The 17,640-nt window shown below is 35.8% G+C and overlaps 1 protein-coding gene and 2 pseudogenes across 1 annotated transcript; 2 read left to right on the plus strand and 1 right to left on the minus strand.

The window, feature by feature from the left end:
- LOC103445674 (hyoscyamine 6-dioxygenase-like) overlaps positions 1–13,956 on the plus strand; it is a 61,136-nt pseudogene extending 47,180 nt beyond the window's left edge.
- Positions 939–3,204, minus strand: LOC103445641 (WAT1-related protein At4g08300). Its single transcript, XM_008384656.4, has 7 exons — positions 2,704–3,204; positions 2,513–2,575; positions 2,317–2,433; positions 1,998–2,226; positions 1,636–1,794; positions 1,399–1,550; positions 939–1,298 (listed from the first exon to the last, which is right to left on the minus strand). The coding sequence occupies exons 1-7, from the start codon at positions 2,916–2,918 to the stop codon at positions 1,184–1,186; spliced, it is 1,050 nt and encodes a 349-aa protein (XP_008382878.1). The 5' UTR covers positions 2,919–3,204; the 3' UTR covers positions 939–1,183.
- Positions 13,957–15,204: 1,248 nt separating the features above from the next.
- On the plus strand, positions 15,205–15,889 carry LOC139188671 (protein FEZ-like; annotated as a pseudogene).
- The last annotated feature ends 1,751 nt before the right edge of the window (positions 15,890–17,640 follow it).

Raw genomic sequence — 17,640 nt, forward strand, 5'->3', positions numbered from 1 at the left:
AAAATAAAATGCAAAATGAAAGTTATTTATTTTCTGTCTAAGTGAGAGTCCTATGCAGGTCTAGGCGGGCACCTAGATAGGTTTAGATGCTCTTTCTTAATTTTAAATGCCTAAAGATTAATTAGGACGGTGTTAGCCGCCTAGCATATAAGCGAGGATTTTTAGGACAGTGGATGTCATTGACAAAGGTATTCTATATCCGAAGATTCTTTCCGAATGTATTGAAACTTTGGTTAAGCCTAAGTTCCTTTTTGTGATTCTTTTCACAGGTGAAGTCGAAGAGCAGCTTAAGTTGCTATTATAACTGATTCCAGAATGGACTTCTGAAAAGTCAATTAGCATCTGGAAGTGTCGTCAAGTGAGTTGTCTTTATAGTTAGATATACAAATTGTATGTTTTCAACTTTTAATATATGTTATATTGAATTATGAATGTAGAACCTTGATCAAATTGTATGATATCTTTACGTGTCAATTTTCTTGCAGGATTAATAAACTGTCAAACCCGGAGTCCATACGTGCACGGCTTGAAGAAGCAGAGTGAGCTACATACTGGGTATTTTGAAGATTATTGTAGAAGCAAATTTTGGGATAATGTACAGCTTTCCCATTTCATTAGGCATTTTGTAGATGTTTTATAGTTAATAATTAAGTAGTCATGTAAAGTAAATCTGGGTGGCCTAATCTAGTATGAAGGCTTTTGTCAAGAATGATAATTGGCAACAAAATTATTGAAATATCAATTTTCCTTTTTACAGTTTTTGGTCATTCTTTTTTTTTTTTTTTTTTCCTCTTTAAATGAATAGCAAAAACTTTCTTAGCATCATAGAAAATTCTTGGCTGCAGGATGATTGGGATGTGCTAGTTCGTGAAGGTCATTTCCAAGCGTCTTCTCCTTAACCACATTAGTTGGTGGGTCTGATGACGTTTCTCATGAAGTTAAAGCAGAATATGATATATGTTTGATTGTATCGACCTTAATCTGCTAGCACTCAGTACTTAAGCCATTACATACAAACCAATACAAAAAAGACATTCATTTAGCTAACTTGCTACTAGCTTTATTTCCTATTACATTGTTCCGAATGATAGGATGCATAATCTTAAACCAACAGTTGCATCCTCTTTCTCAAGATCTATTTGGAGGACCCTGTACTTGTGTCCGTTTGTATCTTGGGTTTCATCTACTCATTACTAGTTAATATAGTTTGCTCTTGCGACCTGATAACATTTTGATCTCTATCTTTGCCCCATAATACCATGTAGAGACCGATGGTGATAATGACTGCTCCCAGTATTCTGAGTGAAAGAAATATCAAATTAGACACCCATTTAAGTAGATTGAGTGTGTGTGTGTGTGTACATGTTGCTTGTAAGTCTGACATTACGGTGCTTCTACCTGCCAACGTGCAGTCTTTCACCAAGAATGAAGTATGCCATAACTGCCACCAATACCGTTGCAAGGGGACTGAACATGGTCACAAAAACTGGTCCTTTTTGTTTTGTGCACCACAGTTGAATGAAGACCATTATACCGGAGCATACAACTCCCTGTCGTTTTTGTTTATCATGCAAAGTATACTGTTAATAGCTACTTAATAAATTAGAATTCTAATCATATCATATATTTACTTACAGCATAGATGATGGACCAGAAGTCATTGTTGTATCTAATACTCCATGCTACCCTTTTGTGTTGTATTGTTACTGTGAAAACAGCCGATTGTGCTGCCCCAATACAATTTATCCATGTGGTTAGTGACAGTTGTGCAGGATATTTCTTCAGTGTGATTGCCTACGGATAGCAGAATACTTACTGTAAATGAAATCTAGTAGTTTTACATTGATTTAATTTCTTTTTTATCTTAATGTTTTTGTGTAGCCGATAATGCATGGATAGTCTGTTGTGTTGCTATGAATTAGGCTGACTCTTACCATACCCATAAAAAGGGAGGTTTCAAGTAGATTGATAAGTGAACTGGTATATCCAATGAGTACCTGCATTATGAACCATGCGGACCATGATATACAACTTCCAATGAGGAGGATTGATCCCTTCGTCCAGTTTTCATGAACAGAGTTACTTGTGATGTGTTTTGGAGCTCCTGGTGAGCTTCGCACGGCAGGTCCTTTGTACAAGGTCATGGTCATGGCTCCAGCCAAAGATATTAAGGTTCCGAAGATTTTAGCTATTCCACGGGGATTCCTAACATCTACAGCCTCCATCCTATACGTGATGTGCATTGAAAAGTGTTGTTAAAAACAAGAGAAAGATGTATATTTATGTTCAGGTGTTTGCGAACTTTTAAAGCCCCACCTGAGTATGACTGCAATTATAAAAGTTATGGACGGAATGGTGTTGGCGACCGATGTGACAAAGGTTGGAGACGTGTACTTCAAGCTCGCAAAATACAAATTAAGGGTTAAGCTAACCCTGTCGTCATCAAGTGAAAAAGGTCAGTATTTTCCTGCTTCACTCAACTCATGTTAATTGAGAAAAGTATTATCCTTACCCTAGCAGAGAAAGTAAAAATATCTCCAGAAACACTGCTAGTGTCAACTTTGGCCTTACTTTTCTGCAGGGAAACAGAAACGATAATTCAAATGGTAAACCTTCACTATGCTGAGACTTGCTAATCGATTCTATTCAATGTTTAAATGCACTCTAATCGTTTAGTTCATGATAGCAGGCTAGAAATTTTACCTTTCAAGAAAATAGGCAAATGGAAACATCACTAAGCCACCTACTATATGTCGATAGGTTACAAAGACATGAGGGTTCATCCCATGATCGAAGGATGCAGCTGTAATCAAGTAGAGAAATGTATAACCGATCTGTGCCAAAACCATGAGAATGTGCGGCTTGAATCTTGCGAAGCCCATCCTGTAACAGGTGCCACAGCTCATTAACTGCAACATAGATTTCTGCTACTCTTTTCCTGTTTATAATCAAAGCAATTACGCACTAAATTCATTCGTATTTGTGAATGTGGTTCTGTTCTGCTTATGCTCGCATGTTGAGAGTATCACGTTCTTTGTAAATTCCTGCTTAGACCATGATTTTTTTGCCATGAAAATGACAAGCACAAGTATGGTTTTATTCTTTTTAATGTGCTAGTTTAGCTACTCTTATTATATTCCTGAAACCAGAGCCCAATATTTCTTCAACCATCTCTTTTGCAGATGCATAGTTCAAAATAAAACCGGCGGCGGGGATGTCATGTTGAGTCCTGTCAGGGCATTTCAAGCCTTCCCCTAACCTGTTTACTAATTTCCAATAAATTTTTTGTCATGGGTTCGAATTGTGGAAATAGTCTCTTTGCAAAATAAGGATAATGTTGCGTACGATAAATGTTCCTCCTTCAACCCTCACAAAGTGGGAATCCACCCTCGCAAAATGGGAAGCCTTGTTGGCTTTGTGTTGCCCTTTAATTAACTTGTTAGATTAAATGGAAAAGGGTAAATATCATGTATTTACCCTATTGTACAAATCAGAAACTGTAAAGTTGTGAATGACAATGAATGATGTATTGGATTACTTGTGTTGTAAGCCACTTGTTTATCGAGTTGTTAACGACATAAGTAGTCTGATAGTCCTAGTAAAATAAGGATTATGAAGTCTTAACCTTTGCAATTAACCTCAAAGAAATCTAATAGGTTTCTCTACAAAGATATAGAATCATGGTAGGACTCAATCACTTAAGTGTTAGGGTTTGATTTTTGTAGCTGTTAATAGGCCGGCTAATAAGGAACCCCAATGGTATATAAATACTAGGTTAAGTCCCTACTTCCATACATTGAATTCCTCATAATACTAAAACCTGTTCATACAGTAGAGGGATATTTTGGAGTATTGGAAGGAGAAGGCAACCTTGTGAACTCATCCTTTGTCATCCGGAAGAGTAATGTCTTTCGTATTCTATAAATAAGTTCAATATATTTAGTTCATCTCTATTTTATATTGATTTGATTTGTTCGTGATCCTAATATCTTGTTGTTGTGATTTCAGAATATGTCTTACAGAAACATTATGTGGATATTTGTGTATTTGACATAGGTATTGGAAGCAATTTAATTAGAAATTAGTAAGGGATTAATAATGAATTTGTTTCCGTACATTGTGTTTACTAGTGATTTAGTGACCAATATAACACTTGTCTTTGTGTGGAGAATAAGAATTGGTCTCTTCCAGTTGGAAATTGGTTCTTCTTTCATTTCCCTCCAATCGTTTACACAAAACTGGATTTATTCTATCTTGCTGTTGTAAACTTCTTCCAAAGGATTCTGCAGAATTATTCTTTGGCCAACTGGCACAAATAATACCGGTTATAGATTTTTGATCGAAAATAGAACTAGAGGGGCGCTAAATCCTGGTTTACATATAGCTAATTGTCTGTCTAGTATTCCTGCTGTTTGATTTTCTGTTAAAAGTTTGTGACCGATTCTATTTGTGCATATTTTCCTAATTCTATTTATGTTGCGTAAAAAAAATCCAAAGAAGTAAAACAGGAAAGAAAGGAGGAGGCAGATTGTCTGCCCTCCTTTTATCATACCCTTTTGATCCCCTCCTATGTTGTGCGGTTACGGTTAAGCCACGTTAACATTTTATATTGATTTTTTTTATAGAGATAATAAGACAAAAAGCAATAGGAATATAAAATATTGACATGTCTTAACCGTGACCGCACAAATATAAGGAGATGAGAAGGGTATGGTACTGGGAGGGTAGACAATCTGTCTCCAAGAAAGGAATAGCTTTGTAGCTTCCTTTTGTTGTTGGAATCTGCATAGATAGAGTTTTTTTTATTTTTTATTTTATAAAACAAACGATATTATCTACATTAAAGGGAGAGGATGGGTAAGCCTCATCTCACAATTGGTTAGCAATACTATGGTTCGAATTTACCTTTGGTGAAAATTAAAGCTAAGACCTCTTATTCACAGATGAAGAATACCACTACACTGTAGTACTAAGTAGCTACACAAATAGAAATTGACGTTACATCATCCAAGTTCTTGAGGTAATCGTTCCTTTTGTCTCCGTCATTTGTCAACCATTCTAATAATCTTAAGTTAAAATCATAAAATATACCCATATGTATTGTGATTGAAGTATCATTTTCCTGCTCCACACCAAAAATTGGTACATTTTTCTTGCTGGTAACGTATTTTTTATATGATGATTTTGTAGCTCCGTCGTGCGTTTATTTATTATCTATATGGATATATCTTATATATGTTTTATAACTCTTTTGTATGCACATCAGTACATCATATAATGTAGGACAGATTGTGATTGTGTGAGAGGCCGGCCGGTGTTGCATACGTGGAGTATTTAGTAAAGTAATTTCTAATTAATCGGTAATATAATTGGATGTTTAATTGTTTCGAATTAACTTTGAAGAAACCAATGGAGCCTTTAGGAATTTGGTTTCTTCCCCCATTTTTACAATAAAAAGACGCTCAACATACCAAACAAAGAGCATCACAGATTGTGAGAGGCTGTGAAAAATAGGGAGGTAAAACAATGAGGCAAAGAGAGATGCTGGAATTTAGGACACCCCAACACCCATCGTCAATGGGTTCGGGGACAAACACTTGGGGTGGTGCTTCTCCTTTGTTGGCAAGAAATATACCCAAAGAGTCACTTGAACAGAAGTATCTCAGGCTCAACACGATACGAACGCGCGATGAGATCTTCCCGGCTAAGGATGATGAGTTTGACAACCTACCTAAGACTCCTCCGCATAAACAAGAGTGTCCTCCCACGCCGAGCAGAAGCAGAAAACAATATATAATGAAGCTTTTGTTCACACCAAAGAGGAATAAGAGAACTACTACGAGGACGATGGATACTGCTACACTGGGTTGGAATTCGAAGAAGTCGTGGTTTCCTCGAATGGATCCGAAAAAGAGGTGGCCTCAAGGTTGGTGTTGATTCCATCTTTGTCGTGCATGGCAAAGTTTGGAATAGAAAATTGGAGAGCGGAGGCAAAGCATGCTTTCGACCGGCCGGATTTTCTTAAATTCTTGGTTGAGAGATTCTTGTGCTTACTAAGACAGGTTATTGAATTTGATTTGCATTAAACCTATATATTTTGGTCCATATGATAGGTGCATAGATGTCAAATAAACCAATGACATAAGTACCAAGTAACATATAAATGATGAAATGTATCAGTGGCGGAGCTAGCATAGGGTCATTGGTTGTTCATGATCCCAACAACTTTAAAACCCAATATATATTTGCATGTGTATTTTATTTGGGTCTATAAACAGCTAGGGCAAACTAAATTACAATCTCATTCTCCTACTATTTTTTTCTATCGTCTTCATTTTCTCTCTTCTTGTGTCCGACTTTGTTGTGCACACGAAATGTTTGAATGAAATGCCTCAGTTGACAAGCCTTGACAGTTTTCAACATTACTCTACAGTTTCTTATAGCCACCCTTGACAAGTCTCTACGTATCATAGAAATTGTTGACATATGTTGGCATAAGCCTTAAGCAGATGTTGGCAAGAATTGACATGTTTTTACTAGATGCTCAACGAAATGGTACATTGCAATTTTTTTTGTCGAAATCATGACCCAATTATTTGAAAATCTTGGCTACGACATTGGTTGGGAGCCTTTATATCAAAACCTTAAATCGAACTTAGGACCAATAAAGCTTATGTCTTTATGTTTTTAATAGGTGCTCAATGAAATGGTCCAATGCAGTTTTATTTGTCGAAATCATGACCCCATTATTTAACATGACTACATCACTGAACTGTATACCCTCTATTTGGCACATTTGGGTGACTAAACGATTTCCGTTTCGAATGATTTTTTGTAAAGATGATCTTTAAATAATGTTTAAGCATTTGAATGGTTCCGATTATGAAATTTCTATAATGAATAAACGTTATCTATAAGTAGGGCAATGAGCTCATCCCCAAGACGGAATGCAAATATTATTCTCTTTGAAAAACAATCTAGAAGATGTTTTTAAAAGCTGTAAAGTTAGTGCAAAGTTCATATATTCGATAATGTGATCTTTTACATTAGAAGCAATCGAACCATAATAGATGTTAATCTTAACCAATGCGATTCCAAATTCATTATCGAAGATGAACTGTACTTGCCGCCCGTACAGCGCTCAACAATGTGATATTTTTTTTTAATAATTACCTAACAATATAACATGCAGATAGCGATGATTCCAAATCTATGTTCAACAATAAATTAGTATTATAGTAGATCTGAATGTATTTAAGTTGGCTAAAATATGTTACTTTTAAGTATCGAGTAACTTCTAAATATCGATTTTATTATTGTTACTCCCGTTATTTATTATTGAGAAATAATCAGAAATATGATATTTTCTTAGTCTTGGGATAGAAATAGGATAAACCGAGTATGCACAAACCATGCACACTATGCATGAAACTGAAATTATTAAAATACTCATACATAAATATTAAAAATCATTAGCCCATTGCATCACTTTTCACATTTGGAAGTGAGGGATGTGGAGAGAGCTTTGTGAGCTTTGGGTTTTTGGGTTGAACTTAGATTTCAAAGAGAGGGAAGTCCAAAGAAAGGTGAGTAGAGTGAGTTGGATTTTTGGCTGACCTCATACCTCTGATTTCGAACAAAGAGATGCGAGAGAGAGGTGAGAGGAGTGAGTTGGGTTTTATACCATATTTTCTATTTTGGCTGGAAAGTTTCATTTCTTCCGACGACCGAAGCTTCAACAATCATAGTAAGGTAGGGTGTTTAGTTCCAAGTTTCTACATCAATGATTTATGGAATAAATGGGTTGTTTGCAAGATGAGTTAATACATAGAAGTTAAATTAAGGTTTGTGTTTCATGTTGGGGTCTATGGGTTGTGGAATAAACTATACTTTTTGATGTGCTACAAAACTGGGATGGAACAATTATTGATTCAAGTGTTTAATTGCATAAATTTGTGAATATTTTTCCGTAATGTGCAAGTGGTGTGTATATGGTGTACATGACTATAACTTAATATGAGAAGCGGGAATGTTCACTAGTTATAAGCACGTATGTTGGGTCCCAAAATTTAGCGAGTATGACCATAACCTAGTTGGCCTTGGCGAAAAACAAAATTAAGAAAAAACTTAGAGGATGTTAAATGTCATGTGTGTCCATGAAATAACGACAACAAGTATCATGTTTTCCACGTTCATGGTTAAGCAGTGGTTTATATATGTAACAATACTTTTCAAACTGCCATTGTAACCTTATACACGTAACAATTATGTTTTATTTGTATCAACTATACCAATAGATTGCCGTTAAATTTTCTTATTAATGCGAAAAGTAGCTCGTTGCTCGATCTCCAGTTTTGTGCATATCATGTGCATGTACTATACATACGATGTGCATGTGGTGTGCATATAGTGTATATGGTGGTGACACACAGGTGATGACATCATTTTTCTAATTTCAAAAAGAGATCTATGAGCTCTAGGTTTTTGGGTTGGCTTAGATCTATAAGCATATCATGTGCATGTCACTGGAAATGGATGATTTTTAATGGAATTTCCAGAATCTAGGTTCAGGTTAAAGGTTTGTAAACTACATATCTCTAAGGGATTTCCGGATAGGCCCCCACATATCCCCAAATGTCGTTAATTGCACGATGGATGTCCACAGCTAAACTGACGTCGTTGCATATATTGATACATATAACAAATATGGGATTTTCTTTGAACTTAGAGGCATAAGGCATTTATCGGTGGAAGAGAGAGATTGTAGCAGAAAAAATGGTGTCTTTAGTTTTTCATAATGGATTTTCTTCGACTTTGAAATTTTTTTGGACTGTAGATTGGTTTTGAATGGGATTTCGAATTTGGGGAAGAAGATGATGATTTGAGGAAGAAATCCCCAATCTGCAACTGCAAACACATAATGTGTTCATTTCCCAAAAGGGCCAATCAGCAAATACAACAATCTCCAAATAAATCAAATCTTCCAACTGGGTCTTCAAATTTGGGGAAGAAGATGATGATTTGAGGAAGAAATCCCCAATCTGCAACTGCAAGCGCATAAATGTGTTCATTTCTCAAAAGGACCAATCAGCAAACACAAACAATCTCCTAATAAATCAAATCTTCCAACTGGATTTTCCATTATCTTTCACTAATCTAAGAACATCCAATAAATATCAATTTTAGAGAGAGGAAGGAAGAGAGAGTAGAAAGGGTAGAGAGAGAAATAATAATAAATAAATAAAAAAGAGGAAATAACCCATTTATATACGAGGACAATTTGGTCATTTCAAGATGTAAGAAAAATTATATTTCTGTTCAATTGTTGTGCATGTGCATACTGTGTGCATATTCAAAAAAATCATATTTCTGTCACAAGATTACGAAAATGTCTTCTTTTTTTTTTTTTGGTATTTCTCTTTATTTAGGGCAGTATAATCAAAATATCACTCAAATAAAAAATAATAATAACTTTGTTTAAATAATCAAAATTCTTCAACAAAATGTTTTAAGATGGTTCCCTTAAGATTAGATTTGCTCTTATCTGGGCATCGTTGTTTTTGTTTTTTATGCATCTACAATCCCACTTAATAAAATAGAAAACTTCATTTTAATCCTTGACAAAGATGATTTTTAGATTAAAACCATGAGTAAGATCAAAACTAATTTTAGTCTCTTGATACATTAATAACCTCATTTATTAATTATATTTTGATTTTTTTAATTATTTCTCTTTTTCTTCCTAATTTTTAATATATTAATTTTATTTCATTATAATTTTCATTTTCATTTCATTTATTGTAATATATTTTGTTGTAAACATTTAGATAAATTAATTTTTGTTATACAATATATTTCGATGTACTTTGTCTTCTTCATTTAGGTACATTAAATTCATTATAATACATTTCGGTACATACATTTAGGTACACACATTTTCGTACATACATTTTGATACAATCATTTAGGTACATTAATTCAATATAGTACATTTCAGTACTAACATTTCGGTACACACATTTAGGTACATTAATATAATATAATACATTTCAGTACTAACATTTAAATACATTAGTTCAATATAGTACATTTCGGTACTAACATTTAGGTACATTAATTGAGTCTTTCAAGTTTGAAGAATGTTAAATAAAATTAATAAATTAAATAACTCTTTTTGGATCAAAAAATAAACTAAAATTTGTATATTAATAAATTTAAATATTTAATGGAAGACATTAAATAAAAGGGTAAAAGACTGTTTACTACCCTAATGTTTCGTGGTTTTCAACATTTAGTACATCAAGTTTTTTTCGTCTCAGAGTCATACCTAAAGTGTAAATTTTGGGACAGTCTCATACATCCGTTAGTCAAACTGTTAAGTTTTTCGTTAACTGTGACGTGACGCACTGACTGGGCGCCACGTGTCATCCACGTTTTTTTTTTTTTTCTTTTTTCTTTTTTCTTTATTTTCTTTTCTTCTTCTTCCTTCTTCTTCTTCTTCCTCCGACTGCAACTTTCTGCTTTTTTTTTTTTTTTTTTTGCTTCTTCCTTTTGCTTCTTCCTTTCTTCCTCTCTTCCTCCTTCCTTCTTCTTCCTTCTTCTTCCTCCGAAATTTGGGGAATGTTTTTTTTTTTTTTCTTCTTCTTCTTCATCTTCTTCCTCAAAAAAAAAAAAAAAAAAAAAAAAAAAACACTTTCATCTTCCCCCAAATTCGGAAGAAGAAGAAGAAGAAGAAGAAGAAGAAGAAGAAGAAGAAGAAGAAGGAAGGAGGAAAGAGAAAGAAGAAGAAGAAGAAGAGGAAGAAAAGACAAAAGTGTTTTTTTTTTTTTTTTTTGAGGAAGAAGAAGAAGAAGAAGGAGGAAGAAGAAGAAAGAAAGAAGAAAAAAAAAAACAAACTTCCCCAGATTTCGGAGGAAGAAGAAGAAGAAGAAGAAGGAGAATGAAGAAGAAGGAAGAAGGGGAAGGAAGAAGAAGGAAGAAGAAGAAAGAAAAAAAAAAAAAAAAAAAACATTCCCCAGATTTCGGAGGAAGAAGAAGGAAGAAGAAGGAAGAAGGGGAAGAAAGGGAAAGGAAGGAGGAAGGAAGGAAGAAGCAAAAGGAAGAAGCAAAAAAAAAAAAAAAAACAGAAAGTTGCAGTCGGAGGAAGAAGAAGAAGGAAGAAGAAGAAAAGAAAAGAAAGAAAAAAGAAAAAAAAAACGTGGATGACACGTGGCGACCACTCAGTGCGCCACGTCACAGTTAACGAAAAACTTAACAGTTTGACTAACGGATGTATGAGACTGTCCCAAAATTTACACTTTAGGTATGACTCTGAGACGAAAAAAACATGATGTACTAAATGTTGAAAACCACGAAACATGAGGGTAGTAAACAGTCTTTTACCCTAAATAAAATGCACATTAATTATTTTGAATTAAGGACATATCAAGGAATTATAATCAATGTGTAATCTAACACCAGGTTTATATTAAATTTCAATATTTTTAAAGGATTAAAGTTAAAAAAAAAACCCCTCAATAAAAAGCCGAGGGAAGAACAGATTAATTAACATATTAGTAAACATGATCTAACCTTATATATAGCATTTTCTGTTAACCCAAATTTCATTGCAATGACTTTGCTTACGCATGCTCCCACAGCACAACATGAAAACAAGGATATGCTTTTGGGAAAAGCACTTTTAATTTTGTCTTCCTTCCCATGCTCTTGAAAAGCCACGAACCTTTTTTATGTGTTATTTCAATTTTGAATAAATTCGTTTATTTGGATGAATAAATTCATTTATTTTGAAGAATAAAATGGAGAAGCTCATCTCAAACAGAAGTGACTTGCAATATGCACCTGAATCTTACATATTACCACCTGGAACTAGACCTGGGAATCTACAAAGTTTCACTATTTGAGAGCATCCCAGTAACCGACTTTCATAAACTTGGCACTGACAAACCACAGCTGATCAAGCAGATCATAGGAGCTGCCCGAGAATTCGGTTTTTTCAGGTTTGCCATGCTTCTCATTTCTTTTTTGGTAGTGATTTTCACACCCTTTTCCTTAGGTGCTTCTCTTCTTGTTTCTATCAGTCCTTGATTGTTCCTTGATTTATCAGTCTAAAGCTAGAAAAAAGGGCGTCGTCGATGGGAGAAGGAGCTTTATTTTTGTTTTTATGGGTTTTATATGAATTCAAAAGGCTGATTTACATATCGAATATTTGATTTGCAAATGCAGTTGATTAATCATGGAGTTCCGGACAGTTTGCTGCAATGTGTCCAAGGAGTTTTTTGAGCAGCTTTCTGAAGACAAAGCAAGCCTCTATTCTGAAGATGCTAAGAAAAGTTGCAGATTAAGAAACAGTGTTGGAACCAAATTTGCAAATCCTTGTATTTGTAAAAGAACAAACAACCGTAAGTAATCAATGAGTCAAAGGCTTTTCTACGGTCAATTACTAAATAATATTAAAAATCAAGTAGTAGTCAAGAGAATAAGTGTAAGCATACAATATTGCGTTAATAAAGGGTGTACTTATACAAATCAAGTAGAGGACCTTTTAGGATAGTAGAACCCTTATTAAACTGATAGTAAAACCCTTTTTAAACTGGGAAAATCCCAGAAGATATCTAGGAAGTAGATATTGTATCCTCTTACGAGTGTGATTAGTTGCAGTGCACGCCAATCTTTAGATTGTAAAGACTCCAAGTTTAAAGGAAACCATTCCTTGCTAGATTAGGTTTCTGTATCTTCTAGAACAAGTATGGTCAATCTCAACGAAGTCGTCGGACTTCGCCCATTGATTTCGGAACATGATGATGGTGGCATTGATGCTCCGTTTATTCGGTCCCACATCAGAAGCTGTTGAGTCCATGACCGGGCTTCTAAGATATGGATATTCCGATCTCCCTTACTCTTACTCCGAAAAATCATAGTCCCACAACCAGCATCGACTATGTGAGAAAGCAGATACATTACCTGGAGAGACACCTTGAGACACCCTCGTCAAGGAACACATCGATTTCTGGACTAAAAAACCGGCTAAATATCGGTTATGTTAATCACTTCACTTCCCTAGTTAGTTCATTCACGTATTATATGCATACAAACACATTTAAAAAATATATATATATATATACACACACACACTTCTGTTTTCCGTAACATTATCAGTTATACCGAAAACACTTGTTTTCTTAAACTACCATACACATATATTGTATGCATGATAATACATGCATATTGTTTGTACACTTAACAATCATAATGCACTATTAGCGGATTGAAAAATAGATTGCAAATAAAGAAAATTAAATAAATAATACTGAAATATTATATAATGACTGAATTTTTCACCGAATCTTTTAAGGAGCCACTGAATAATGCACGTACATATGTATTTTGTATTATACACATCCGGTATTTACTACTATGATCACTTGATAAACTCTTCATGACATTTATTTTAAGTCACCATTGTAAGTTGTAACTCAAAATTGCTAAAGATGTATTTTCTTTTTATTTCTGATCTAAAATTTCAGAGAAGTGGAAATTATTCTGTGGGCGTGGGGAAGCTGGGGCTGTGTCTTCTAGATCTAATTTGCGAAGGGTTAGGACTCCAAACTCGATTTTTTGAGGGTGAACTGAGCCAAGTACAATTGATGGCTACAAATTAATACCCACCATGTCCAGACCCAAGCTTAACCTTGGGATTACCTAAACACAGTGATATTAATCTCATAACTCTTCTCCAAGAACAAGTTCATGGCCTTCAAGTTTTGAAAGATGATCAATGGATGGCTATTGAGCCTGTCCCCAATGGATTTGTGGTCAATATTGGTCACATGTTACAGGTACTTCACCCACATATATGTTTATTTAAGAAAATTTATGTGTAGGAGTTTCGTTCATTATTAGTAACGGATTTTTTTATTAGTATTGTCGAAAATGTATTGATAGATAGCATGTTGATACCTTTTGTTGACGACGATGATATATATAAACTAATTACCATTGACATATTAAGAATGCACGCATGTTCTATAGCCATATTATATCTAGCCAGAATTGTATATACTCCTTTATATGCAAGAAGTTCATTTTTTTTATTAAAAAAAATTAGCGTGCATCAATATCCTTGAAGGTGCAGTAATAATATGTTGATACATATGTTGACAACAATAATATATATAGCGTAATGCTATGGAGATTAAAATTTTAAATTAAATTTTGTAAACCAATTGACATTGTTGGTACCACACATATTGGGCCTCAGACTTTGACACATTAAGCCTCAACATTTAGGCCTCATTACCCATCCCATAATTATGTAAAATGAGGAGCCCCTTATTCTATAAAAGGGGACTCCTCCCCCCTCACAAAGGAGATTCAAATCTTAGACCAGGGGATACCCCCAAAACATACAAGCCACAAAGCTCACAAAGAAACTCTCTCTTTCTCTAGGGGACTCCCCCTCACACTTGTAATCCATACATTCATACAGAGAAATACAATCAACATCAGTGTGGACGTAGCCCAAACATTGGGGTGAACCACGATACAACTTGTGTTCTTTACTTTCTTGCAAATTCACGGTCGGATTTACGTTGTTCCAAGACCCTTCCGGTTTTGTGCATCAACATTTGGCGTCGTCTGTGGGAATCGACACGAAAAGCTATGTCGGTTCTCTTTCATTTTTTTCATCTCACCACCATGAATCTGCACATCCCAAGAACCCAATCGCTATCGCTCTTCATCTTCAACCAATCGACAACCGAAACCAGAGCGCATAAAACCAAAGCGTTTCAGATCAAACCCACCAAGCAAGAATCAAAATTTGACTTTTTCGACGACCCCACGATGAGTTCTTCATCCAAAACGGCGAGGAAGCTGCAGATGGCGTTGCCGGTGCCAGCAGACATCGACATTGCTAACTCTATTAAGCCTCTCCACATCTCTGAGATTGCAAAAGAGCTTAATCTCAATCCTGATCACTATGATCTTTATGGAAAGTACAAGGCCAAGGTTTTGTTATCAGTGATTGATGAGCTGAAAGGATTTGGATGGGTATTATGTGGTGGTTGGAGGGATAACTCCTACCCCTCTTGGAGAAGGCAAGTCGACCACTACAGTTGGACTCTGTCAAGCTTTGGGTGCTTTTCAGGATAAGAAAATGGCGGTGGTTCTCTGGTGGAGGCCCGGGAAAATTGAGAGAGAGAGATGAGCAGCAGCAGCAACTTCATAATTGGAAGAGGAAATGCAGTGCATGCGAATGTGATCCTACTACCTTCGGTCAAATTCAACCTCACTGATGAGTTGCTGGTCAGCTACTACTTGAGGAGCAAGATACAGGGCACCGGCTCCCTTTTCCGCCACACCATCCTTAAAATAGATGTCTGCAAGTACGAGTCATGTGATCTTCCTGCATTCTTCCCATAAGTTCATGGGAATGGGTGGTTCTTCTTTAGTCGGCCCGACTACAAGTACATCAAACAGCACTTGTTGCAACCAGGCCATGGATCAAGGCTTTTACAAGATCACGAGGAATGAGCGTGAGATCAGGGCTGAAGAATCCAAAGCTGTGATTGGGAAGAAGAGGATTTTGACCTTTTACGAAGGTCGTGTGCCGAAAGCAAAGAAGACCGATTGGGTAGTCCATGAGTATTATCTCATAAAAATTGAGATGGGTTCTAGACCCACCAAGCAGATGACGTCAAGGACAGGAATGTCTAGTGGGTCTTCATCGGCTGCCCCGGCGTCGGAAAAGGAACCTACGCCTCCCGCCTCTGCCACCTCATCGGCATCCCTCACATCGCCACCGGTGATCTCATCCGCGACGAGCTGGCTGCTTCCGACCCCTACCACTGTTGGCGAGCATGGAAACCATGATTGCGGATCCGGATAGCTCAACCACTCCCACAAAAGAAAAAGGAAAAAGGAAATCTGGATGTAAAAAAAAAAAAAAAGGAAAGAGTATGTTTGGAGGTGGAAAGAGAGAGAGAGAGAGAGAGGCGCAGTGGAAAGAGAAAAGAAAAAGGAAAGCTCTCGAGTACTCATTAGGCGCAGTGCGCACGAACCATCTGCAACTGTCGACCACCCACATGGAAAAAGATAAGCATTTTATCTTTGGACTGATTTGTTTAAAATTATCATTGTTTATTTAATATCTTATTATTTTTGTCATGATGACTAATTATAAAATAATAATTTTATTATTTTTATGTTATGATGACTTATGATTAAATAATATTATTTTTGATATCACATGATTACTACCACGTTATTGATTTATACAACATGTGATTTATCAAATAACTAAATAAATCATCTATTCATAATTATATATATACACACACATTTAGGCAATACGTAATGTATTGTTGATTTATGCAGCATGTCATTTATCAAACAACTGAATAAATCATTTATTCATGATTATACACACACACACACACACACACATTTAGGCAATACCTAATATATTGGTGATTTATGCAACATGTCATTTATCACATAACAGAATAAATCATTTATTCACAGAAGGCACATAATACAATATTTTGCTTTGACAAACTTTGTCAATTTGATTTATTCATTATACGGTCGTACTTATACTGTCATTTATTGTTAGGAATTATTGAGCAACTAGATCCACTGATCAACATTGTTACTTATTAAAGAAGTCTACCAACTTATAAACTGATGAGCCACATGCTCATGATGATCTCTTGTCTGACCGGGCATCGTCTATTATCACCAACCAGGTGATCAAAAGTATGTCCAGTACTCCAAAATTATTCGGCAACCTGCCGCTATTATCACCAACCAGGTGATCAAAAGTACGTCCAGTACTCCAAAATTATACATGAGCATCACTCATGTCAATCATATATAAACATTCATGAGCATCACTCATGTCAACATTCATGAGCATCACTCATATCAACATTCATGAGCATAACTCATGTCAACATCCATGAGCATCACTCATGTCAATCAACATAAACATTCATGAGCATCACTCATGTCAATCAGCTTCGAAAGCTTCATTTACAGAGCTCCAGCTTCGAAAGCTTCATTTACAAGAGCTCCAACTTCGAAAGCTTCATTTACAAAGCTTCGACTTCAAAGCTTCATTTACAAAAGCTCCAGCTTCAAAGCTTTATTTTCAAAGCTTCAGTGCATGGTATACAAAGACCGCCTCCGAACAACCGCCACTTTGGCCCATACATGGATTGAATTTGAAGTCTCCAGCCAACAGACTCTATTGACTGAAGACTTGGGGGACTACACTATGTACCATATATTGGGCTTCTGCAACTAGGCCTCATGAAAAATACTTGGAGGGACTTAGCCCATTATTTATGTATTGAGGAGTGAACCCTTATTCTATAAAAGGGACTCCCTCACTTTCATTAGAGAACACCCATTATTTATGTACTAAGGAGTGAACCCTTATTCTATAAAAGGGACTCCCTCACCATCATTAGAGAGCATCGCCGCCTACTGAGCAACTGCCTCACCGCGAGCATCAACTTTAGCCCATCACTTATGTATTGAAGAGCGAACCCTTATTCTATAAAATGGACTCTCTCACCTTCATTAGAGAGCATCGCCGCCAGCTAAGCAACCGCCTAACCGCGAGCATCACTCCTA

This window comes from Malus domestica, chromosome 10 (genome assembly GCF_042453785.1).
Source record: "Malus domestica chromosome 10, GDT2T_hap1".
In the NCBI taxonomy this organism is placed as follows: domain Eukaryota; kingdom Viridiplantae; phylum Streptophyta; class Magnoliopsida; order Rosales; family Rosaceae; genus Malus; species Malus domestica.